Source organism: Montipora capricornis, chromosome 1 (assembly GCF_036669925.1).
Source record: "Montipora capricornis isolate CH-2021 chromosome 1, ASM3666992v2, whole genome shotgun sequence".
Taxonomy (NCBI): Eukaryota; Metazoa; Cnidaria; class Anthozoa; order Scleractinia; family Acroporidae; genus Montipora; species Montipora capricornis.
This window is the reverse complement of record NC_090883.1, coordinates 27639982-27664981: the sequence shown is the minus strand read 5'-3', so window position 1 is coordinate 27664981 and position 25000 is coordinate 27639982. Positions and strand designations below refer to the sequence as shown.

The window sequence follows — 25000 nt, the reverse complement described above, 5'->3', positions numbered from 1 at the left end:
GATAATTTCGTGTTACTTTTATTTCCGATTCTGTTTGTAAGTTTCTTCTACCACTTTTATTCACTGCCGGTGTTGCCTCTACCTCCTTTAAAGCCCTGTATGGCCACGAAGCATGCGATAAACCAAGAGATCATGATATCTTGGATAAACCTATGTGGAACATAGTTCGGTGTGGCTATGAGGCATGCAATACTTTGACCTTGGTATCTTAAATAAACATAAAAATAGAACTTTTCGGTGGTAATGTATGCCATGGTCCTGTGAGGCAAAAGAACCTCTTTACAAATTAGTCCTGTGTAGTATTCGGCCAATATTTTGAACTTAGGCGGAAATAAACCTGATTCCTCGAGAAATATTCATGATGATAGACCTGCGTCTGGTCATGTATAGTCCTGTTCCAGGACTCCCTCTTACCCCGCCCTGAAAAGTTCCTCACCATTTTCCGGGCGGGGTAAGAGGGAGTCCCGGAACAGGACTAGGTCATGTATGGCAGATAGACCTGTGTGGAAAATACGCGCGTGTGACTGAGAGAATCGTTTATGAACAATTAAATGTCAATTTAGAGGGGTACGATATACTAGGTAAACCTCAGTTGGGTTTCCGTGCTATTCATTCAACTGTTACAGCTTTGCTTGAGGCAACTGACTTTGGGGCATATAATAGGGAGCTTAAGCACGAGCGTTTTTGAGACGCGGACTGCAACCGGAAGAGAACATTTCGCGTGCCAGGACAATGGTGTCTCCCAGATTTTTATACTAATCATCTTTAATGGAGAAAAGATACTTAGCACTGTAAATGTGGTTGAGTGAAGACAAATTGAAAGGGAAAACAGGTCACTACCGGTTGCCGTCCGCGTCTCACAAACGCGCGTGCTTAAGGTCCCTAATACGGATATCGGGAAAATCAACGCAGTTGCTTTTCTAGATCTAAAGAAAGCTTTCGATACCGTTTGACCACGATGTCCTTTTATCTAAGCTTGACTTTTATGGTATATCTGCGAATTTGCTAAAGTGGTTTAATTGAATCACATCTTAGTGAGGACCTACTGAATGTGCATACTTGGTTATATACAAACAAACGTACTCTAAATAATTATGACTAAAACAGAATTTATGCTGATAGGATCTGGCAATGACATGTTATTATACTCAGGGCTCGGGTGGTAATGTTAGCGGACCTCGCGCTTGCGCAAAGGGTTGAATAGAAAGCACATGTCGAAGTGTGAAGGCCTAGAGCTTGAAACCAGTATTAAAGGATTTGTTATGGGCCCACTCAATATCTTTACAGCGAAAGGCTAAATACCATTGCGGTATGCTTCTATTCCCCCTCAACAGCTTGTAACTACGAAATCACTTGGTGTAACAATTGACGACAAACTCAGCTGGAATTGCCACGTCGAAAAACTAACCAAAAAGATCGTTTTTGGAATCGGTGTTATGAAACGTGTTAAGCACCTGGTTCCTCAGGCTACCTTACATCTAAGACGACCTTACATCTTATATACCAAGCTTTCATACAACCTCACTTTAGGAACCTGCGGGGTAACATTACACGAAAAGCTGCAAAAATTGCAGAATAGAGCAGTCCGCGTTTTAAAATTAGGGCCTTTGCGACTTGCGACGCCACGAAACAACAATAATATCATTGGTTAAAAGAGGAAAAATGATCGTGCTGCACGTGCGGCACGCAGTTTAACTCATATTCTTGCGATGCTCTGCACAACAACGACGTGAAAGCACCAAATTTGAGGTTTCGACGACAACGCGAGCGCACGAATGTGAATCTATAATTCTCTATTTTTACTCTGAAACCACTGGTACCAATTTATTTTTAGGATACTTCGCCCACAATGAACGACGCAAACGAGGTATCCTAACCGCGAGAAATTTACGACAGTGCAAAGTTATATTTTGAGGTGACGTTTCCGTTGACGTCGCCGTCGGAGATCGTAAAAGTCCCTATTCTCTAACTATGACGCTGATGCTAGCCAATTGTTGGAAATTCTAGGGTGGAAAAATCTTGATTGTCAGCAAAACATACAGAAAGCCACTGTGCTATTTAAATGCCTACATGGGTTAGCTCCGGACTATTTAGCATCGAAATTTTCTGAACGAAATACAAGCTACAATTTGAGGGACTCCGAGAACAAACTTAATGTTAAATTGGCACGCACAAATTATTTTTAAAGTAGTTTTATTTATAGTGGCACCACACTGTGGAATCGCCTTCCTTGTGAAGCTACATTGTAGGTGCGCGGAATATCTCAAGTCGTTCAAACGCGCAATTAGCAAAGCTCTATAAGGCACGGCATTCACGGAAAGTAGCTTTTTAATATGGTGTAGTTTATAGATAGTTCTAGTTGTGTAGTTATAGTTTTGATCTTTCTGTAAATAGCTGATGAATTGCCCGTGGTTAAATAAAGCTTCATTCATTCGTTCATTCATTGTGGCAATTAGACCTTTGTGGCAAGTGAGGCATGCAACATCTTGACCTGTTGTTGAGAGCGCAGGCTAAGAGAAACGATGGGATCTGGGAACGAGAATGGGGTCAGTGCAATCTGTTTGTCGTGATTCGATTTAGGATTGGGAGAGAAGCCAACGGATGGGATTAGATCTAATCGCTTTTTTCTGACAAGAATAAATGTGGTGTGCATAATAGACACACTATGGTCTACTTGTTGTAATCTGTCGTGTCTATCGGGGTCAACGGCAGCGTCTTCGTACTGGGTGATTGCTTGATCTGTCTGTCGCGAGAGTCGGCGCGGAGCTTGGGGAAAGCCAGAGAGATTCCGAGTACGTTGTTAACAATACCCAGGGAAAGAATATTATGCTAAACTAGCTTGAAAAAATACATTCTTTGCCCGTTCAATCAGCCATTATCACTTATTCTTTTTTATAGCTTGAGCTGCCTGTAATATCTAAAGCAATCAAGCCGCAGAAGTAAACTCCTTGGAAATGACAGCCCTCCAGTGGAAAATTGCAAGACATACGAGAAGCTTCTTGTTCTGTGGCGGGAGAATCAGCACTAACCTTTCGATAGTTCACTGACAGCGTTTTGCATTCAACAGCCTGACGCTTCATTTGCTAAGCTCAGCCATCTCGTAAACGTCAGTTCGGCAAACTCGTCACTACTTTAAAAAATATTTCCAAATTTCGTATCTTACGAGCACACGGATTTCATACGATGTCCAAGAATAGCTTGTTGTTTTCCACAACTGCTGCTATGATCACTCGAAAATATCTGCGAGAATTTGTGCGAACGTATATTTCCTTCCTATCGAATGGCTTAAACAGATTCTCGGAAGAAACCAGGCTTGCCAGGCTGATTAGCATTTCAAACTCTGAATTAGCCTTCGTGAGCCCAACGCCCAACCTCGTTCCCAGCGTTTTTCTTCACCTAGAGTATATTTTCAGTTCAAAATGGCGACATACGATTGAACACTGCTATTGACTATTCTCACCATCCCATAATGCAATACGTTTTGGGAAGTAATTACATAAAAACAATACAAGTTATATACTCTTGGGACTGTATCATGCTTTTGTGAACTGAATATTTATTGTTTTAATGCAAATACCACCCGCCCCTCTCCCCTCCCAAAATGACCTGTATCTCATGGGATTGGTGAAAAAAGGAGCGAATTTGCAAATATTTTTAACATGCATGCGTATTGTAAGTTAATAGCTATGCACGCGCGCACACTGGGAGGAAATGTTCACTCGCGCACAAAATAATTCAACATGTTGACTATTCCGCGCCGATGGATAGCACCAGTGAACATTAGCGCTCAAAACTCCACCGCACACTGAGGAAACTTGCTTACGCCAACACTCACGAGTGAAACTTTGGTAAGCTGATAGCTCTAGTGTGCGGTTGGCTTTAAGTAGCGTAGCGAGTGGGGGTGAGGAATCGGTAGTCACACAAAAATAGCTGCACTCCCATAGCACAGCACCTTTCAACACGAATTCTGACTACACTACAACGAGCTTCGAGTGAAAATTTATTTGGGATGTGTCAGTCAGCCGTAGGAATACTAGACAATCCTATTACAAATGCAAGACAAGCCTACTATAATAACTAAAGTTAAACATAATCTCATAGAAGTTGTGCTACGCTAGATACGAAAAACCACTCAAAAGCCACCTTTAGAAGTGGCCAAAAACATGTAGAAGTGTATTCCTGGTCTGATACAGCAGCACAAAATCCCGAGGAAAGGGTGAAAACAGCACATAATAAAAAAGTAAACAGACAAAGAGACTGAGCGACCTAGAATGACATCGAGTGTTAGCCCTTCGTCGCTCTGACGAAGGGCTAACGCTCTGACGAAGGGCTAACGCTCGAAACGTCAGCTTTCAGAGGCCAATTTACATTATCATCTCCGTTGATAAAACCAAATTTTGTATACTACTTCCCCACCGACGCAGCACCACAGTTTCTTTAGAAACTACCCCCTTCATTCATTTCTAGAATGACATCGCCCGCCAAAACCGTTAAATACCGTGACCCGTAACGAGCCTCCCCATCGTGCCGTCAGAATATCAATTTCTTAATAAATCATTCAGTCATTCAATCGTCAGAAATTACATATTCTGACTACACTACAACGAGCTTCGAGTGAAAGTTTATTAAGGATGTGTCAGTCAGCCGTACAAATGCAAGAAAATCCTACTAGAGACAAAGAAAGGGAAAAGAGCAAGCAGAGTTACAATGAAGTTAAATACCAAACTTCTTAGAGATCGATATCCTAAATACCAAGCTGTCGTCCACGTATCCATGGATCCTTAGCTGAAACCGACCTCCCTCATCCGTGCCCCCGGAAAAGCCTATCGGGCACTCCTACATTGGAGGCAGCAGACGCGCCGCCCGCCCTTAAGGAGTGGGTATTAAATGCAACCGTGCCCGGAACAATATTCTTAAAACAAGTCTCAAAATATTATCTGATGGCAGAATAGGTTATCTGTTTGTTAGAAGAAACCACTGTATGGCCTGGCCTAGTCGTAATGAAGCGACTCTAGAGGAAACCGTTGTAGCCTGGACAAATAACGACTGAGAAACAGGGCACGAGATCATACTAATAACACTTTATGAAATTACTACTTGATTTCTTTCCTACGCTGATCGGTCTTGCTTGCATCAATATCGATGGTCATATAACCATCGTGGAAGGCAATATCTTTATTTTTGATATGAAGAACTTCTAAAATTCAAAAAAGCCCGCAAATGCAAGGATAAATATGCACACGTTCCTTAGCTCAAGTAAATTATCTGAGTTAGAGCCCTCTACTATATGTACTAGCTTGTTAATCATGTCTGGTGAAACAGGGTCCTTTCCGTTTACCAAACAGGTTCCAATTTAATAGACTCTTTGCGGCTTTGCATGTCGAGAGCTCGAGTCTGGTCACCAGTACTGGTGGCGCATGTCCGAGAGTCTGGTCACCAGTACACCTGTGGTTGACCAATTTATCTCAGATCATGCTGCTGTTCGATTTCGGCTCGCGCCACCAAGGCCTGGTCTCCTGGTTAACACCATCAGCTATCGGAAAAGCAAGTCTAACGACATTGACCAACTGAAAGAAGATATAAAGCAGACTGCCCTCTGAATAAGAGAAGCAACAACTAAAGCCGCGGCTACACGAGCGATTTTTGTCTCGCGCCGGTGATGCGATTTTTTTTCAGATTTTGTTGCGCCGCCTGTGCGCCAATGTGGTTACACTTGTGACAAATTTTGGCGACAAATTGAAGGCCGCGCGAATCGCATATTTCAAGAGACCTGGACTATATAAACAGACAGTCCTCATTTAATTTCATTGGCTAAATACTCTTTAGTCGCGTCGCAAGCGCGGGCAAAAAGTTGCAGGGTGGCTACACGGGCAACTATCTCTGCGATTTTGTCGCGAAAGTTTCAACTCTGGCGACTTTTTTCTTGCGATTTTTTCACCTGTCGCGTCGCCAGTTCAAGGGTGGCTACACGTGCGATTTTCATCTTGCGCTTGCGCGACGACAAAGATTGAAAAAATCGCATCACCAGCGAGAGCAAAAAATCGCTCGTGTAGCCGCGGCTTAATGCCGATAACCTAAATAACTATGCGAAGGAGTACAACACCACTCTCTCCGAACTCCTCGATCGGCATGCGCCACAAAGTACTTGGACTAGGGTGACTCGACCAGTAGTCCCATGGTACAATGAAGATATTGATCAGACTAAGCGCGCCCGCAGGAAAGCTGAACGCAAATGGAGAAAACGACACTTCCATCAGACTTTGCAGATTACAAAAAGAATCGGAACTATGCCACGAACCTAATGAACAAATCTAGACAAGAATTCTATTCTCAGTTCGTTGAAGAGAATAGTTCTAACCAGAAAAAGCTGTTTAATACCTCAAACAAGCTGCTCGGCGAGCGCAAACAGTTGCGCTTTCCTGAGCACACAAACAAGACCGTGTTGGCGAATGATATCAGGAGGTATTTCGTACGCAAAATAGAGCGCATTCGTTCGGACATCATCTACATCCACAAGATCAGGATCTTGTACCTCCAGACAGTGTTACGAACAGAACGCTAAACTCTTGTAACAATCTTAGTGAGCGTAATGTTGGTGACTTGATTAACAATTCTGCGAAGAAGTCTTGTGTCCTAGATCCGATGCCTACTTGTCTGATCTATCACTCTCTTGACGTGATGCTGCCGGAATGGTGAAGGCATCCCTGTCTACGGGGCACTTCCCAGATGAATGGAGGGAAGCTGTTGTGAACCCTTTACTGACAAAAGGTGCGAAGGACTCTGGTCACATAAACCTACGACCAGTCAGTAATCTGCAATTTGTTTCGAAGAATACTGAGAGAGCGGTTTTCAACCAGATTATGCCCACGTAAATGAAAATGGACTCTTTCCAGAATTACAATCGGCGTACAGAAGTGCCATATAGTACAGAGACGGCCCTGTTGAAAAATTTTAACGCCATTCTACTAAATAGGAATAGCCAACATGTGTCTTTACTAGTTCTCTTGGACTTAAGTGCTGCATTTGACACGGTGGACCATAATATCCTTCGCCGTCTATAGGGCGGCTCTTTTGGCGTCACCTACGATGCTCTCAAATGGCTCGACTCTTATTATTTTTTTTCACTTTCTATTGTTAGTTAGCAACACTATTAGTTTATCTATCAATTATACAAATTTTATATCAATTTTAAATAACAGTATCATTAGTTAGCCTTACCAATTTGTCACAAAGCGCGTTAGATCATATATTCATGAATTTCGCGCTACAGAAATAATAAAATTATTATTATATTATTATTGTCTCCAGTCTAAGTTTCTTCTTCATTTAATCTGTCACAGGATGTCGTTCTGCTACTTTATTGAGGTAACCAGAAACATAATCATTCCACAGATGCTCAAGACTTATAAGGTAGGGCAATCCACAATGATTTCAAGAGAGCCCTTGTTGACAACCAATTAATAAGGATACCGCGTAGTCGTGTTAATAAAATCAGTCAAGGCTGTCACTCCTTTCCGTTTACTTGAGGAAAAGTCACCGGATTTCACAGTCGTTTGGACTTGGGATACTAAAAAGTTGTAGACTGTTCCCTCTTGTTCTTTTTTTAGGCCTGATACACTGACTGATTAGGAGCTTGATCAAAGTGTCTGAAAATAAGATTATACCTTGTTTGTGATAAAACGACACCACTAATACAGCCATGTATCATGTTCATGTTAGCAGGACACACGTCCTTAAAAACTATGTTTAATCACACTCTAAAAAAGGAAAATAACTTCAACTGACTCAAAATTCCTACAATGTACACGATAGTCTGTCTACCATAAACACTGGCTATTAAGAAGCACTATTTTTTCCTAAAATAAGTGCTCTAAATCGGGGGTGCGGCTTATCCGCGAGAACATCTGGAGGATTCTATAATCACGCTCTCCAAAGAGTCAACCGAAACCCCAGGTTTAAACAATGGCTTCTCTTTCTAGATGTTTAAGAAAATTGAGAATTGGTCATTGCTTTTTAATTAATGTTTGATGGCTCCTAAAGAAGCCGTGTTCGCTGGTCTGTTAGCTTACTTTGCATTTGATAACAGATTTTTTACGCAATTTAAGACTGCCTTTCTTGAACAGCTGAGGGTCTGCAAGCAAGGAATCTCCATTCCGCCACAGAGCTGTTTACAGTGTCGCCGCTTGCCGGTCACTTCAGCAGTGATTGATCCACCACGAGCAAGGAAAGGCAAATGCTCCAGTTCTCTAACTTTCAATAAGTGGCCTGGGGCCCGTTTCTTGAAAGTCCCGAAACTTTGCAGGCCATTTTCGGGTGTCACAATTCCCTCTGTATCTCAAGAACGGAGAGGATTTGAGACGTCAAACTTTACAGTCAGTTTGCCTTTTGTTACCTTGAATACATGTCAAAAGATCGGCGTTCCTGAACAAGTGGTTAACAGGTTTACAAATGGCTTTTCGGGCCCGAAACGTTTTCGGGACTTTCGAGAAACTGTCCCCATTGACTTGTTTGTCCTCCAAATAACCAAGATAAGGTAAATACAGTTTCAAAATGTATATGGAAAGTATTGACTTTATTTAGACATATTATTTTACCAGTGATAAGAACTACAGCTGGTCGAATTCCCGATCCACTCATTGAATTGAAAATACTAACCTTGTCGTTGAAGTGCAAACTTAAGATTTAAATGTGTTTTTCCTAAAATTTGAGTCCCCAAACTCGGGGTGCGGCTTATACGCATGCGCGGCCTATACGCCGGTGTTTATGGTAGTTTAAGATTGCATTCACCATCAACAGATACAACCCCTCACTCTGTCCATCGGGAATGATGCAAAATAAAAGGCATGCAAAAAGTAACCTTTAAAAAAATGTACTTCTAACTTCTCTCGTTAATACTTTCTCTCCTTTTTGTACTGCAAGTTATGAGTACTATCAGAGGATCGCAATTATCGCGACGAGCGAGAGCGGACAAGTCGACAATTTGATATGGTGAAAAAAAAAAATGACGGCAGTGTTTCATGCGTCTGTCCTATTAGTAACAATGAATTTCGTCATAACATTATCAAAGTAGCTTGCGGACAATGTTATGACGAAATTCATGATCAATAACAGGACAGACGCATGAAAAACTCAAGTCAATTGTTAAATTCAAGTTTCTTTTTCCTTTCCTTCCATTGGAAAAGTCCTATAATCAACCTTACAAATCTATGAGTCTACACACTACATTGACATGATGGCTCTCATCAAAAACATGTGTCAAATTACTGCGCCAACAAGTGAAAAATGTCTGAAAAATTTGCTTAAACACTAAACAATCTTTAGACCCTGTTTACACTACAAAAGACAACAAGAAAAGTCTGGTGCAACAGTTTTCAGTTATTTGATTCTGACAAGCCCAAGGTACCAGCCATCATCCCCTTGAAAAATCCTGGATCCGCCCCTGCTAAACAAGCAGGGTTCGTCATTGATGTTAAAGCCGGTCACATATCTTTCCTTTCGCCTGGTACTACTCTACGTTTCCGTCTGTTCCCTTGGACTCGTCCGTTGTCTGTAACGAGATGGTAATCTTTCCACACAAAATACATCCAGGAATACCCTTCCTCATCTTTTTCAACAGCTGCAACCTGCTGTTTTGAATACAGCAAGCAGTTCATGGAGGTCTCACACCAGCTTCCTCCATCACGGTAACAGAAGACAAAGGCTGCACAGAAGGCGTCTTGAGAACAAGACGCATTGCAATCCGTAATGTTACCAGCTATCTCGGAGTGACGTGGCTGCTTATCTGTCTTGACCTTCAAGTTTTTAAAAACAAGAGTGTCCCTTTCTCGCTGTAGCCGTGGCAAGAAAACGACTATTTTAGACGTCGGTTTGTTCTCGACCGATCGTGGTTTCGTGTCCAGAAGTTTACAGCCTCTGGTGTCCGTGGAGTACTGCACTGCAAGACAGTTGTCCTCCAGAAGGCAACTAGCTCGACATCCTGCCTCGTCCATGTTTGTCAAATACCTGTAGCCTGAAAATAAAAAAAAGGAACAGAATCTTGGTTACCAGGGAAAAGATGACACAGTACTTTATGTCTTGGAAACTCTTAGGCTTTTCAATACCTATATATCATGAGAACTAACGTATAATCAACTCGTTTTACTACCCATTTAAGGACGGTGCCTACTTTTGTTATTGCGCATACGTTCTGCGCATCTCGAGATACTCGGATGCTTACTAATACAGGGATATTTTTGCGCGGTTTAAAACTATCCGGAGAAAGTACATCTTAGTAAGTACTCTTGGTATCCAAAAAGAAAATTGGGGGTAATCATGCATTTTTCAGAGATAACTAAGCTTCAATTTGCGAAAGAATGCCATACATTGCTTTGTATTTTAAAGCTTTTTACAAATATTATTCATGAATTATCTTTGAAAAATGCGTGGTTACCCCCAATTTTCTTTTTGAATTTCATTAACACTTGCTAAGATCTACATTTCCGGAATGATCACACACCGAGGCAAAAATATCTTTAATTTGTAGGCATCGTCCTTAAGTGAGACAAACGGAAGAGAATTGGAAGATTGAGACACTTTCGTGTAAGATACATGTAAGGCGTCTCGCCTGAGCCTCGTGTATTAGTTGCTTTTGAATAATTGGGCTCGTCCTGAGAAAAGTTGCAAGATTCATATAAGCAGGCCCTCCTCTAGCCACCTATGCCTCCCTTCTACCATCCCCTCTTTTCAATCTGGGGTCGACTTTAGACTCAATGTTTTTGTCATTCCTTGTTATTTACTGCAGATATTAAACAATTTTTGGACGAAATTGAGCAATATATATATATCGTAATTAGTCAGTGCATGGCAAGCAAATCAACTATAATTTTGCCGAAGCTGAAGAATGAGGGAATTAATTGATCTGCGAAATCACATTTCGTGATAAACGAGTTCAATCATTGTTTTATAATTCGATCTCCAAGGTTTCTTTTTTCAGATTTAAATCGCTCCCTGCCGTTTTTCACACAGGAACGTGGTTACACTGATTACGAACGAGCAGAAAATTATTTGCATCAAGACACATTTAGACGGTATTGCGCATGAGCAAACATTATTTGTGGACCGTTAATTGTGTGTCAAATGCGATTTTGGCCTATGAAAGGAAGGGGAAAATGAATTTTAAAAAAATAATATTATTTATATAACAAAGTACAAAACCGAGTGATAATATTTACCAAATGATGTGACGTCGACGCCTTTAAGAGTTGTCCCCAGATTAATGCTATTATCGCATGAATCTATAAGTCCCTTTTCTTTCAAAATCCGACAATAATTCCTTGAAGTGTTGATCAGCCTCTCTCGCATGGCGTTCAGATCAATCCCAGGAAGATTCTGGGCGTACCTTTCAGTGAAAAGGTCATAGACAGGTGATAGAGAATACTTTGTTGGAACTGGGTTTTCCTTAACAGATGAAGCCCAAGTCATAGCATCGCCATTACTAGGAGGGGCTGCTCCCACAGTGACAGTGCTAGTTTCCACGGACTTTTGAAAGGTGGAAGCGGCAGATCTCTGTTCAGAATCCAATGAAAAGCCCCCTCCAACACTGAACAGACCAGAGTAGCTGGCTTGTGCCTCTACACTGACTGCCTTCTCTCTCAGCTCTTTATATTTCGTTTGGCTGACTTTATGCTGTTTCATGAATCGTGCTCCAAAAGCCACTTCTGACACGTAATGAGTTCCAAAGTATTTTATGAACTGAACGAGGTCATCTTGACTAGCATCTGAGGAAGCCAGTTTGTTCGCCCACCTCACAAATCCTGGATGAAATGGTGGCGGATCGGTGACATCAAGTTTGCTAAAGTAATATCGACACTGAGCTTGTGAAACTATGTACAGGAACTCCCCTGACGACATCTGCGCGACGGATTCTTTGTAGCTTGCGCTGGCAGAAAATTTGAAGCCCCATCCACCTCCTGTGGAAAATCATTTTATATTAGTATCAGTTTTTAAGTTTTTGATTGGTAGTGTGTAAGTTCAAACTTGAAATACGTAAAGGTCGCAATTAAGACGATCGACAACTTCATTCACTTCCAGTCATTCTAGATCAAAAGAAGATCATCTTTTTGATAGAAGTAACATGATCTTGACGTCTACACTTCTCTATGACGATTTTCAAGATTCATAATTAGTCGTTTTTCTGTCCAGAAAAAACTCTCAACGTTAATTATGGTGCGGTTAAACTGGGAAGGATTCATGTTCTTGCATGGGGACGCACCTTCAACGTTCGCTGCTGCGGCAAGAGATGAGGACATCTCCACTTTGTTTCTTATCACTTTGGACGAAAACGAGGTTACACACGACACATCAGGCACGACGATCAGCCCTTCGGGAACACTGTAGCGACAGTCAGAGGTCTGTCTGCCGGACGAATACTTTGACAGAAAGATTGGGTGAGTGAAGCCAGGATCATGCCCTGATGCCATTGGATATCCTTTTAAAACGTCGTACCCAAAGAACGCGTAATCAATATCTGGAAATGATCGTTTCCAGTGAGCTTCTTGGCATTCTTGAAGACGAGAATCTAGCCGCACTCCTGATGGTAAAATGATATAGGTATAAGTGTATGGATAAAATTAAAAAATTGAAGTTAATCTTAACTTTAGGAATATGAAAAGAACGCTGCAGCGGTGATTGCATGTAAGGCTTTTGTTGGTTGCAAAGATAACGATCTTTTGTTTTCTTTTAAATAAGACAGAAGTGCAAAACTAAATTAATTGGCAAGTATAGGTGCGTGAAGCTAAGGCACTAGTGACGATAGAAAGAGGGTCAGTATTATCGATTATAAAAGGACAAAACATGATCCATTTCTTTCTCCATTGAAAAACGTGTGTTGGGATGTTGGCTCAATAAATAGGGCTCAGTGAGCTCAATCCTCTTCGTGCCCTTGGGCGCATAAGGCCATTACCAGGGATCGCCATTGCTTCCTGTCTTTCACTTTCTTCCCAACAGAACACTCGCCAGCTTCCCCCACATTTAGAGCCTTAGATTAATCTCTGACTCTCTGTATCTCCATCAGTGGTCATCTTGGAGATACCAATCTTCCTCGAGAGCTTGGAATCCGTTTCTGAGTTCAAGCTCAAAAGGCTGCCTTGGTCTCCAGAACTTTGAGTTTGGTGAAATCAATTCGTCTTGCTCTTGTTTCTCCACACTTCATTTTGTGGAGCTGGTTGTCGCTTCCAAGAACGGCTCCTCTTCGCGCCTTTACGTCTAGAGCGGGTTCTTTTGACTTGCCCTCAATGATGACATGATCCATCCGGGTGTGGGTCTTGCCATCTGGGGATGCCCATTTCCTCCTCTGAGGGAGACAGTCCCTCTAATGTCCAAGTTCTTTTCTTCGCACAGGTTGCAAAGGTTGTTTCCCTCGCGCAGGTTGCAAAGCTCACCCCACTGAACTACTTCTTGTTCACCTTACAGAGATATGGAGCAGGTTTGTTGATAGCGGCCTCGCGGTTGCCGTCGCGCTCGTAGACTTTAAGAAAGCTTTTGACAGTGTATCGCAATCGCACCTGTTGGAGAAATTACACAGGCTGATTCGCATCGATGGTCAACTCTACGCCTGGATGAAGAATTATCTGTTGGATAGAAAGCAGTTTACGGTGATAAATGGTAAGGAATCATCGAAAATGCAAGTTAGGTGCGGAGTTCCACAGGGTTAGGTTTTAGGCTCTACTTTGTTTACGTTGTTCACGAACGATTTACCTTAATCTATTATATCTAGAGATACGTTTATGTACGCTGACAACACTATGGTTTTCTGCAACGGTTCCACGCGAGACGTAGCTTGTAATTTGCTAAATTGTGCTTTTGAAGAACTTTTCACCTGGTGTACAAAAAGCTGCTTAACTCCTCATCCTGGCAAATGCGAGATAATATTACTTTCCAAAGCTCGGCTTAGAGGCCCGCTGTCTGCCATTTATATCAGAAAGTCTGTCATAGAATATAAGGCTAAGACCAGACTTCTGGGTGTTACCTTGGATCAAAATCTGAGCTCGATACCTCATCTGCAAAAAGTCATTAAAATTTTCGCCAATATATTGAGCCTCCTGAAGAAATCCAAGTTTCTAGACTTGTGTGCGAGTCGTTTTATCTGAAGGTTATCCAGCCATCCATTACGTACGCGTTGCCAGTGTGGAGAGTGTAAGTCAGACGGACTTATTTAAGTCATTGAAAAGACACCATTGTCGTGCCGCCAGGATCATTTTTGGTTTTCCATTGGACATGCCAACCTGCAGATGTTTTAGCTACTGTAAAGTGGAACACCCTAATGCATCAATATAAACTTTCTATAAGCTTTTTTACAAAGGTTTCTATGGTATGCTTGCACACGCTTTGGCTGAACAGTTGATAACCCACCGCAACACATCTGTTTCAAGAATGAAAAATGGGTTGATAGCTCCGAATTTTGCGTCAAAATACGGTCAAAACCTCATTGCCTATAGAGGGACTGTCCTCTGAAACGCCATAGGTCGTTCAAAATATTATATTTTAGATTGCACGAACATGAAATCCTTTTTGAAAAATGTCGTCAAATGTTATGCTTTTAACCATTTTAATTTCAAGGTTTTAGCCTCGCAAATAATCAACAATAGATCCGAGAATTTCATATATTTTTAATTGTTTTCTTAAATTTTAAAATGCCAATGTTATTATGAATGATTTCATTTTATTCCCTTGAATGTAGTTTTAACAATTTTTAGCATTTTTATCAGTAATTTGTAATTTTTTACACGACCCCAAAAGCTTGTAATATCGTGTATAAATAAAGGTCTTATTGTATTGTATAATTGCAGAGCCTGTCCGTTGTTGCTGATATCACCAGACCGGTTCTTCCTAATAATCTGGGCACTGCCATCATTGTCGTTTCTAACGCAAACGTTAAAACCTCCACTGAATCACACGCAGCACAACATGCGATGGTACCTCTTGAATGACTTGTTGAAACACCTTTCTTCGCCTCCATAGCATCTTCTATGGGTGCGTAGCACGTGATGACAGTGAGATTGGTATACTTTGAGTTGAATCTAGCCATGATACGTATTTCTCCCAGTGACTTCCATTCCATCAATGCTATCGCTTTTTTGTCTGACCAACCCGAGTACCAGAGTGTCTTTCGTCTGACTCCTCACCTAGACCCGTTCAGCGTGGTGAGCCTGCTGGAAGCACAAAAGCCACCCGTGGCATAGCTGCAGGGGTCCTAAAAATAGGCATGCTACCACACCGATGGCAAGGCAAGATGCCAATGTGGGGCTATAGGGACTGTGCAATAATCATCGGTAATAATTAACAGTTACGCAGGTACACGTATGTCATCATTTCGGCCTTCTTTCTCAAAATTATTGCATAGTGAATTATAGTTAATTATACATGCCTCGCTATACATGAATACTTTTTGCAACAGACGAATATGTGAGTCACATCGAAACGTGTATGGCAAACTAAAAAAACTCCATGATCTTAAAAAAAAATACAAATGATTCGTTTGCTGCTTTCTCAACAGTTCATGTTATGAATCAGTTTTACTCTTCCCCTACATAACGCTGCTTGGTCACTGCGCGAATCATGAGCCTCACCTTTTCAACCTGCATTTAATACACACAATATTCATCATATGTATCCACATTTCCGTACAGAAAATCGCCAAAAACAGATGATATTGTTGGTGTAAAATCAAATTAGATGATGCTTCAAACGCTTCTTCCTCCCTCTACAGTTCCCTTTACCTGTCTTTCAGATGTCCTAGCCGGTTGAAAACAAAAATAACACCTGCCCGTGACTGCAATTCATCAACGCCGTCTCTCTACATTTTAACAGCTTTAGTTTTAGCTTTGTACGGTGTGCAATTCCATCTTTTACGATAAGTTATTATTAGCTTGTAGATTTTATTTACAATTTATTAGGATTTAGGATTAGGATTAAGTTTACCTCAGGTCCACATCAGCTCCTGGCTGTCGATCTTTCTCTTAACCTGCGTTAGCGTTTAAGTATGCATGTAAATATGTCTTCTCAACCCCTCCGCTCCCCTCCCCTCATCATCCCGCTTCCCACCTCTTCTTACCAAAGTTAAAGAAAGATTTGCTGTCTTGTCCTTGTCCTAGCGGCATCTCAAGGTTTAGAGACGACTTCTGAGGTGATTGTTCCGAAGAACTGGCATGCCTATGATCATTAAAATGCAGGATATAAGTACGTATTAAATTTTTCCTTACTCCTAAAGCCAGACTCACTCCCAGCTATCCCAACCATGCAAGCTTCCAAGGATGGCAATAACTTTTGACGTTTTTCCCCCCGATCCATTTGTTAGCGTAAGTGTTCTCGTCCAAGAGACCGCTGAAATAGGGATGACTTTGAAGTTTGTGGTCAGTTAGTCTACCGTTTCTTCCCACACAATGCATTTCCTGTGGCTGAATCAAATCTGTCTTTATAATGACAGAATATATGCTGCTTCTTCCAGAGAATGGCATTGATTTATGGTGAGGAGGAGTAGCGAGAAAGTGCTGTGATTAACTTTAATTTAATTTTATTTCCTTAAATACACTTGCAAGAATTTCTTGCCTCCGTCATAGGTTCCAGAACTAATCGGGAGGGGCAAGAGTTTATATTTAAAAGGAAAAAAGAAAACAAGGTACCAAAGGTACAAGTAAACAATGGAAACAACTAAAAGTAACCGGAAGCAAAGAAACAGTGTAATAAATGCGCACGTACACAAATGTGTCGTGTGAATTAACACACCTTTCTATTTTAGATTTAAAGCTGTTGTCAGATACGTTAAGTAGGCGAGTCAACGAAATGTTTTTGTTAAGGACGATGCTTACTAATTAAAGATATTTTTTTCCCGGTGTGTGATTATGCAGGAAATGTAGATCTTAACAAGTTTTATTGAAATCCAAAAAGAAAATTGGGGGTAATCGCGCATTTTTCAAAGATAATTGATGAATAATATTTGTAAAAGTATGGCGTTCTTTCTCAAATTAAAGCTTAATTATCTCTCAAAAATGCATGATTACCCCCAATTTTCTTTTTGGATACTAAGAGCACTTACTAAGATGTACTTTCTCCGCATAGTTTTAAACCGCGCAAAAATATCCCTGTATTAGTAAGCATCAACGATAGGAAATCCGAGTATTTCAAGATGCGCAGAACGTATGCTCAAAAACAATAGTAGGCACCGCCCTTAAGTCAAGTGACTGTAATAAACTCCGTACCTCAAGCGCACAGTGGAGACAGAAATTAGGGTTGCCAATACCGACACGGCTAGACATAACAGTATGATAACTGCCGACTTCCAGTGCCTCTTTAAATTTACCTGGAAAACAACATGAAAATGACGTCACCTATTTCCTTCCCTTGTCCGTGAAAAGAGTTCTAACGTAAGTGACTCAAAAAATAGGCCTTTATATTTGTTTTTCATTTTCCCTCTTTTGTGGTCAGAATGTCTAGATTTATCTTATTACAAAGTTTAAAACTGTGGGGCGGATTTTAGAGCTGCCTTTAAATTTTGGAAAATTTAAAGTGGCTCTGAATCTTTTTCCACGAAGTTTATTTAATTTTAAACTAGGTAAAATGTCGGATTTCCAAAACTAATCACCGTTCAACAATGAAGATAAGGGACCACCGAGCTCAGTGTTGACTTATCATTACTAAAGGATAGACTTAGCGAGTTTCTTACAGATTTTACTATTGCCATAGTAACCAACCTATGATGTCAAGAAAATTGCCATAGGATGTTTACCGATGTTTAGGTGTTTGTTTGATACCACTATTGTGCTATCACCTGACGGAAAAAGGTACTGCCCATCCTCCATAGTGTCAGCCACCTTAAAATCCCGTAGTACGCCACGACAGCAACTCATGTAAGAACTCTGTCAGCTCGACGAGGAAGTGCGGGACATCTTTAGCAGCTTTTGCTTAAAGGTCATATTTACCACTGAGTTTTTACTCTAAGAGCAATGATCTGTTCGATAAGAGGGACTATTACAAGTAAGCTTCTCGCGGTCGCTTTCTGCATGATAGTTGAGAGTGTACCCATTAACATGTGCATGCAGCTCAGCAACACTGGAACAGGAAGGGAAAAACAAGAAGGGACTGGGGGAAACTCTCCCTCAACCTCCCACAGTTCATTCACGTCAGGCGCTTGCCGTCTCGCCGCTCTAGTAGCTATAGCTAGTACTCTCGACGTCCAGATCGAACGAAACAGCTAGAAGTCTAGATGAAATGTATCCAGCAACTTTCAGTAGTATGAATACTACCTACCTTGAACTTTGGCGAACGCGAAGGATTAATTAAACCGACTTGACTCTCCAGAGCCTCTATTTGTCTTTCCTGTTTCTCTACAGTTCGTGCAGTTTTATCCACCTCCTGTTGCAACTCAACGTTTTGCAGGTATCTAGCAGCTGGACCCTGCAATGGGAAAGATATGTTTCAGACAAGGTTTATGCTTTGTTCTGGCTTTTACTGGGGCTAAAAGCTTAAAATCGATACTGAAAAACAAAAGAACAAGTCGGGAAGTAGAGAAAGACTTAACGGAATAAGGGACAGTAAGAGAACACAGGATAATAGAACAGATTACAGAAGCTTATCATATGGGCCTTGGCAGCTTAATATAGCCCACTTTTGACTTGTCAGTGGAAAGATCTTGTAAACGTCCTGGAACTGGTTATTAAATAATTGCAGGATCCACCCCTTCAAAACTCAAATGTCCCACCGCTAAATCTGATCGAGTCTGATCGCCTCACGCTCTCACTTAAAACACTTTAAAGTCTCAGTCTCGTAATTAAAGTCAACGTTTCTCGTGCTCGAAAAACAAACGCTAGCCTTGCCGTCTCGCAAGCAGTCTCGCATTTACCGTTCCTCGCCACAAGTCAATCCTACAATTTACCTCTTTTCATAGGTGGGGAAAGGAAGGTTGTTATGACTGGTTAGCGAGTTGTCATCGTTTTACACGTCAGCGGATAAGCTGGGTTTTAGGGTTAAGCACACGATCACTGCGGAAAAAATTTCTCGCCCTTTTTGTGACCCCAAGAAAGCATGTTACACGGAGAAAGAATATCATGCATGCACATGTCCCGGGATAAAATTAAAATTCCTACTGCATGAAAGAGCTAAAATGGTTAGCTCATGAAAAGAGCATGAAAAGAGCTCATGAAAAGAGCATAAAAGAGCAAATGGTTAGACTCTCTAGTCTTCTCGGATAAGGACGATAAACCGTAGGCCCCGTCTCACAACCCTTCAATGTTCATAATCCTGTGGGACGTAAAAGAACCCACACACTTGTCGCAAAGAGTAGGGCATGTAGTTCCCGGTGTTGTGGTCTGTCTTCTGTTGTGTATCATGGTTGGGAGGGTAAATGCTCGGAGATATTAGCTACACCAAGCTACTCTAAAATCCGAATCCGAGGGTAAAGAAAGATATATGATATGATATGATAGACCTGAAAAAAAATTCATGCCTATACCGAATCGCACCCCCCTCCCGCCCCCCCCCCCCACCCTTCCTCAAAAGTCAATTGGTTCACCCCTTTGGATTGACCTTTTTCTCGGAAATTTGCAAGTTACGTTATTAAAATTCAAAACCAAGCGACGAGGCTTGGTTTATATAAAAACAAATAAATGAATCGAAATAGTCCGTAGTCTTCTAAAATTCGACTGCTGCGAGATAGCTTCGAATAAGGATCAAGACTAAGGAGTCGCATATAACCGCCAAAGAAAAAGAGCCTGCTATAGCAATTGAGTCCCGATTAAACAGAGATTAACTGGATAAAACACCGTGTCAAACACAATTCGTGGGCACACAATCACACTCGTAATGCATAGCCCTCGGGGTAACATAGGTGCGCAATACATTACAATCCCCCTCAAAGTCAGCCTTAAAACATGGGCACGAAGGGAATCATTAATACCAAAGAACATGATAAAGACGTCAATCAACAAAGTAAAGCCCAAATGTTCAAAGTCAATAAAGTTCATAGTCTTTCATCAAGTATGAAGGAGGCCTGGTCTCCCGCTGGGATCTACAAGGTTGAGAATCAACACAATGGGAATCAATTCCTGCTCCTTGGGTTGGCTCCGTTTGAGGATCCTTGGCAGGCTCTATGTCAACAACTGGACCAACATTATCAAGCAACTCAGAGTGGTATTTCTTGACATGAGTTACAGTCCGGCGGTATTTCGCTCCTTCGCTTTAACGAACAGCGAACCTCGTTTCCTTGCTTGCTTACTACCTTGTACAGCTCCGGTGCAAAGGGGGTATGTAGCTTTCCCTTTTTGATCTGCCTAAGACTTTATCTCCCTGTTCCAGATGACTTTCTTTCGCATTCCGATGATAGTGGGCATAGTCTTTGCCTTTCTCTTTACCAACTGCATCATTGTCATTGGATATCCTATCTGTTGCTGTCCGGGAACGGCCTATAGTTAGGCTTGCGATTTTGGTACGAATCTCACGCCCGAATAACAGCTGAGCTGGACTCACTCCAGTGGTAGCATGAGGAGTGCTTCGATATGTCATGAACAATTTTAACAGCTCCTTTCGCCACTCTTTTCTTTCTGTTTGTGCAATTCTGATGGCCCTTAGAAGACTGCGGTTTTGTCTTTCGACCTCACCATTTGCCTGAGGCCAAAGTGGGGTGGAAGTTCGATGATCAATGAGGTCGTCTCTAAAGAATGACTCTATCTCTTGTGAAATAAACTTAACCCCGTTATCAGTTTTGATTGAGTAAGGAATACCACAGGTGGAAAACATGCATTACAGATGGTCGATAAGGTTACTTGATGCTACCGACTTCATGATAGCAACTTCGTAATAGCGGAGCTCAGGCGCCAAGCGCACCAGCAGAGCAGCATGGGTAAGATTTTTTGGGAAATCTACACATGCGAGGAATTTTGGCTATGACGCCACTTACATCCCTCCGCCCTTACAGACTGTCGGGGTGGAGGTGGGGAGGCAGGAGAGCCTCTGAGGACGGAAGTGTTCGGGCACTCTTTAGGTTCCGATACTTACAATTGTGATACTTACACTACTTACATTACAAATACTTTCACATACTAGCACTACTCACAATTCTTTATCTACACTATTATCATTACAATACACCATACAATAGTAACACTACTTACAATAAGATATCAACAATACTTACGGCGCTATACCCTCACACAAACACACACGTACTCTTCCAATCCCTAATTATTACTTACGTGTTGAAGTCTTTACACTATATTGCTTTCTGGGGTTAGAAAAAGGAGCTCCGCTTTTAGGCTTGGCTAAACCTAGATATTATCGACTTTAACAGTCCACTACAACGAAAAGGTGCTCCCCCGAGGGTAGAGGTCCGAGTAGGTCCGCCGCCAGATCTTTCCAAGGTTCAGTCGGAAACATAGTACGCTTCAATGGTTCAGAGGGTGAAGGTTGACTGATAAGCTGGCAACCGGGGCGCACTTTGCACTTTTTTTCAACTTTCGTCCGCAAGCGCTGTTTTCTTTTTACGACACCTTGATGGCCCTCATGAGCCATGTCCAGCACCAATGAGCGCAGTTTCCGTTGCATTATCTTAGTACCTCTCAAAGTGAGTTTCCCCACCGCAGCAAGCTCTTAGCGAACACCTTTTTACTCTGGAGGAAAACAACTCCAATTATCATTTGTGATGCAGTGTCCCAATTTAGAAAGTTCTGGATCAGCTGCAGATTCTTGTTCCACTTCTTGAATCGGAATGACGTTTTGGGGAGGCCTCTTGAGCCACAAATCGAATGTATTCTTCTGCGACATTTCTGAAGTCAGTGCATGTCCTTTGCGTGAGGAGTGATAGGGGATCCGTGATATCCTCCGAGTCGGGAACATGCTTCACTGTAAAACGATAGGGTTGCAGTCACAAAATCCATCGTTCAATTCTAGCCGATGGTTTAGATTTACTGGAATAAATCACTTCTAACGGAGTATGATCAGTCAGCAGTTCAAACTCCACTCCGTAAAGGTAAACGTGAAAACGGTCACAGGCCCAGACAAGACCCAAGGCTTCTTTCTCCGTCTGGGGACAGCGACGCTCTACTTCTGTCAGTAATTTACTTGCATACGCAACAACACTTTTAGTTCCCGCGTGGTCTTGAATAAGGATGGCTCCCAGTCCTACTGGGCTCGTGTCAGCCATAACCTGGGTCTTCGCATTCTTATCGAAGGATGCTGAGGTTTTCGATTTAGAAAGCCTCTCTTTGAATTGCTGGAAGGCTTTTTTCTGCTCAGGCCCCCACCAAAACACCGTGCTTTGGCGCGTGAGTCTCCTCCAAGGTTCTATAGTTGCCAGATCCGGGATGAAACGGACGCAGACGTTTTCCAGACCAAGGAAGCTGCGGGCCTCTGCGAGGTTGCTAGGTTCCCTTGAGTCATACACAGTCTTAACTTTCTCAACTGCTGCACCAATCCCCCTTTCACATAAGACATGTCCCATGAAGGTGATTCGAAGAATTCGAAACTGGCACTTGTCAGGATTTACTGAGAGGCCTTTATCTTCCAATCTTTGAAAAACTTGTATCAACTTCTTGTCGTGCTCATCAACATTCGGCCGTGGAGGATGATGTCGTCTGCAATATTGTGTGCCCCTTCGCAATCATGAAGTACTTGCTGGATTATGTGTTGATACAGTTCAGGTGCCGAACTGATCCCGAACATCAGCCTCTTGTAGCGAAATAGGCCTGCATGTGTGGTAAAAGTGGTAGTCTCCCTGGATTCTTCAGCGAGCTCGATCTGATGAAATCCCCATTTGGGATCTAACTTGCTAAACATTGTACCCTGATTCATATTCTGCAGGACTTCGTCGACAGTTGGGATCGGGTGTCTTTCCCTCAAGATAGCTTGGTTTGCCCTCCTCATATCAACGCATAGTGTTATTTCTCCCGATGGCTTGGGGACCACGCAGACTGGATTGACCCCTGAGGTAGGGCCTTCCACTTTCTCTATGACATCTCTTTCCACCTTTTCCCTCAAGCTGAAAAGAACACGCCTGGGGATCTCTCCCACTGGAAGGACATTCGCGTCAACATGGATTTTCGCCTGGTAGTCCTTCAACTTCCCAAGGCCGCTGAAAGACTTTTAACTGAACAGTGCCACTTTCAACACCACAGACATAACCTTCTGAAACAGAGAAAACATACTCATCATTATCCTCTGTATCATGTACATTGTGAAGTCGCTGTTTGCTGGTTGTTTTTTGTCGACGCTTGTTGCCTTTTCCAGATTCAGGTTCATGCTTTCCAGTTTTCTTTGTCTTGCACGTGGTCGCAAAGTGGCCCTGGCTGTGGCACTTACAATTTTGATCTCGGGCGAAGTGACCTTCCTTTCCGCGAATGCAATGGAAGCATCTGCCACTCTTTCTATGAGTTTCCCTGACCCTATTTACTTCTGTTTTCGATTCCGTCTTTCTTACTTGAACCTCCGCTGCCTCCGATGAAGGAGCGATCAGCTGAACCTTTTCCAGAGTTAAAGATTCTATAGAAATTTCCTCCTCAGCTTACTTGATCAGCACTTGTCAATCACCCGGTCACGAGTCTGCTCGTTTCTGTTTTCCTCGAACTTACAGTTTTCTGCCTGTCACCGTAATCGGGTTACAAACTGGTCGACAGTTTCAGAATGCTCTTGGCGCATTTGACGAAATATATATGCCGTTCATACGGAATGTTGACGTGTGGTTCAAAGAACAAATGTAGCGTACGAAGAGCTCTCTCATATATATTAGAAGAATCTGTCCCACCAGATGGCGGTCCTGGGTCAGTTAACGTAGCAATTATTTCCTGAACATCCATTGCTGCGGAATGTAGTAAAAGGGCTTTTTTCTGTTTTGCATCCTATACTCCCGCTGTCCGTCCACATAAAACTGAAACGCGATTTTCCATCGCTTCCAACGGGGACCAATGCTCGACGGATCACCTTTGCAATCAAACGGTGGAATTCCTCCAGTCTTCAGAGTTGTTGCCATGATTCCTGCACCAACGTGAAATTTTGACTTTTACGTAAATCCTGGTCGCCAATTGTAGCGATTGAGTCCCGATTAAACAGAGAGTAACTAGAAAAAACACCGTGTCAAAGAAAATTCGTGGCTTTTTATTTACGTGCACCCAATCTCACTCGTAAGGCATTGCTCTCTGGGTAACATAGGTTTGCGACACACTACACCTGCGTGACCCGTCAAATATAAAATTCGTTCAAAATTTTCCGAGACCCTGCTAAGTAGTGTCTTTGAGCGTGAAGTCTTTTGGGTGTATGTTTGGTTGGTTTCAGGGGGTGTAAGAAATGCGTAGATTTTATCCGGTGGACACATAGAGATTACTTCATAAGATTTTTATTCACCAGTTGAGTAGTATCAGAAAACGAACGAGTGAGCACAGCGAACGAGTGAGTTTTCTGATACGAAACAACGAGTGAATAAAAATCGTACAAAGCATTTTCCATGCTATAATGTGTTTATTTCATGTTTTTTTCGTGGTAGTGTTTGATAGACAATTTTATTTCGCACAAATGGAGTGGGGCGATGAAAGCAATCAACGATGGTCTAAAATCGCCCAACCAACAATTCATTTCATAAAATTTACAACACTTACTGTGTTTCAGATATTACAAAATAGTCCAAAGTGAAGAGTGTTTTTAGTTCGTCCCTTGTGTGTCGTGGGTTCATTTCCCACCCTGGTCAGAGTTTTTCTCTGTCCTTGTGTGGGCCCATTTCCGTCAATAGGGCTAACGCTCACATGGTTCATATGGGGTAGAAACTTAGCACTTCACATTACACTCTAATCAGTTAACTCTGTTCTAGTATAAGTGCCACACGGTCAACGTTTGCAAAAACGTAATCCTTCCTTGTACTTGTACATGTTCATTGCCGTGACTTTAACATCTTCAGTTCCCACGGCCTGCTCCCGTCTGACCTCGTAGCTCAATCGGCAGAGCAGCGGTGATCTAACCCGAAGGTCGTGGGTTCATTTCTCTCTCCTTG

At 42.1% G+C, this 25000-nt stretch overlaps 2 protein-coding genes and 1 pseudogene across 6 annotated transcripts in view; 1 reads left to right on the top strand and 2 right to left on the bottom strand.

Moving 5' to 3' along the window:
- The window catches only part of LOC138037462 (serine/threonine-protein phosphatase 6 regulatory ankyrin repeat subunit A-like), a 259329-nt gene that overhangs the window by 133490 nt on the left and 100839 nt on the right, over positions 1-25000 (bottom strand). The window lies entirely within an intron of this gene.
- On the top strand, positions 5418-7061 carry LOC138049336 (uncharacterized; annotated as a pseudogene).
- Positions 8556-25000, bottom strand: part of LOC138037491 (uncharacterized) — a 29034-nt gene continuing 12589 nt past the window's right edge. For all 5 annotated transcript variants that reach the window (XM_068883422.1, XM_068883417.1, XM_068883425.1 and 2 more), the window contains 6 exons: positions 18283-18429; positions 17235-17335; positions 16091-16188; positions 12251-12568; positions 11211-11948; positions 8556-10009 (listed from right to left, as the gene is read on the bottom strand). In XM_068883422.1, the coding sequence (XP_068739523.1) occupies positions 9480-10009; positions 11211-11948; positions 12251-12568; positions 16091-16188; positions 17235-17335; positions 18283-18429 (1932 nt within the window). In that variant the 3' untranslated portion in view covers positions 8556-9479. The remainder of the gene's footprint in view (positions 10010-11210; positions 11949-12250; positions 12569-16090; positions 16189-17234; positions 17336-18282; positions 18430-25000) is intronic.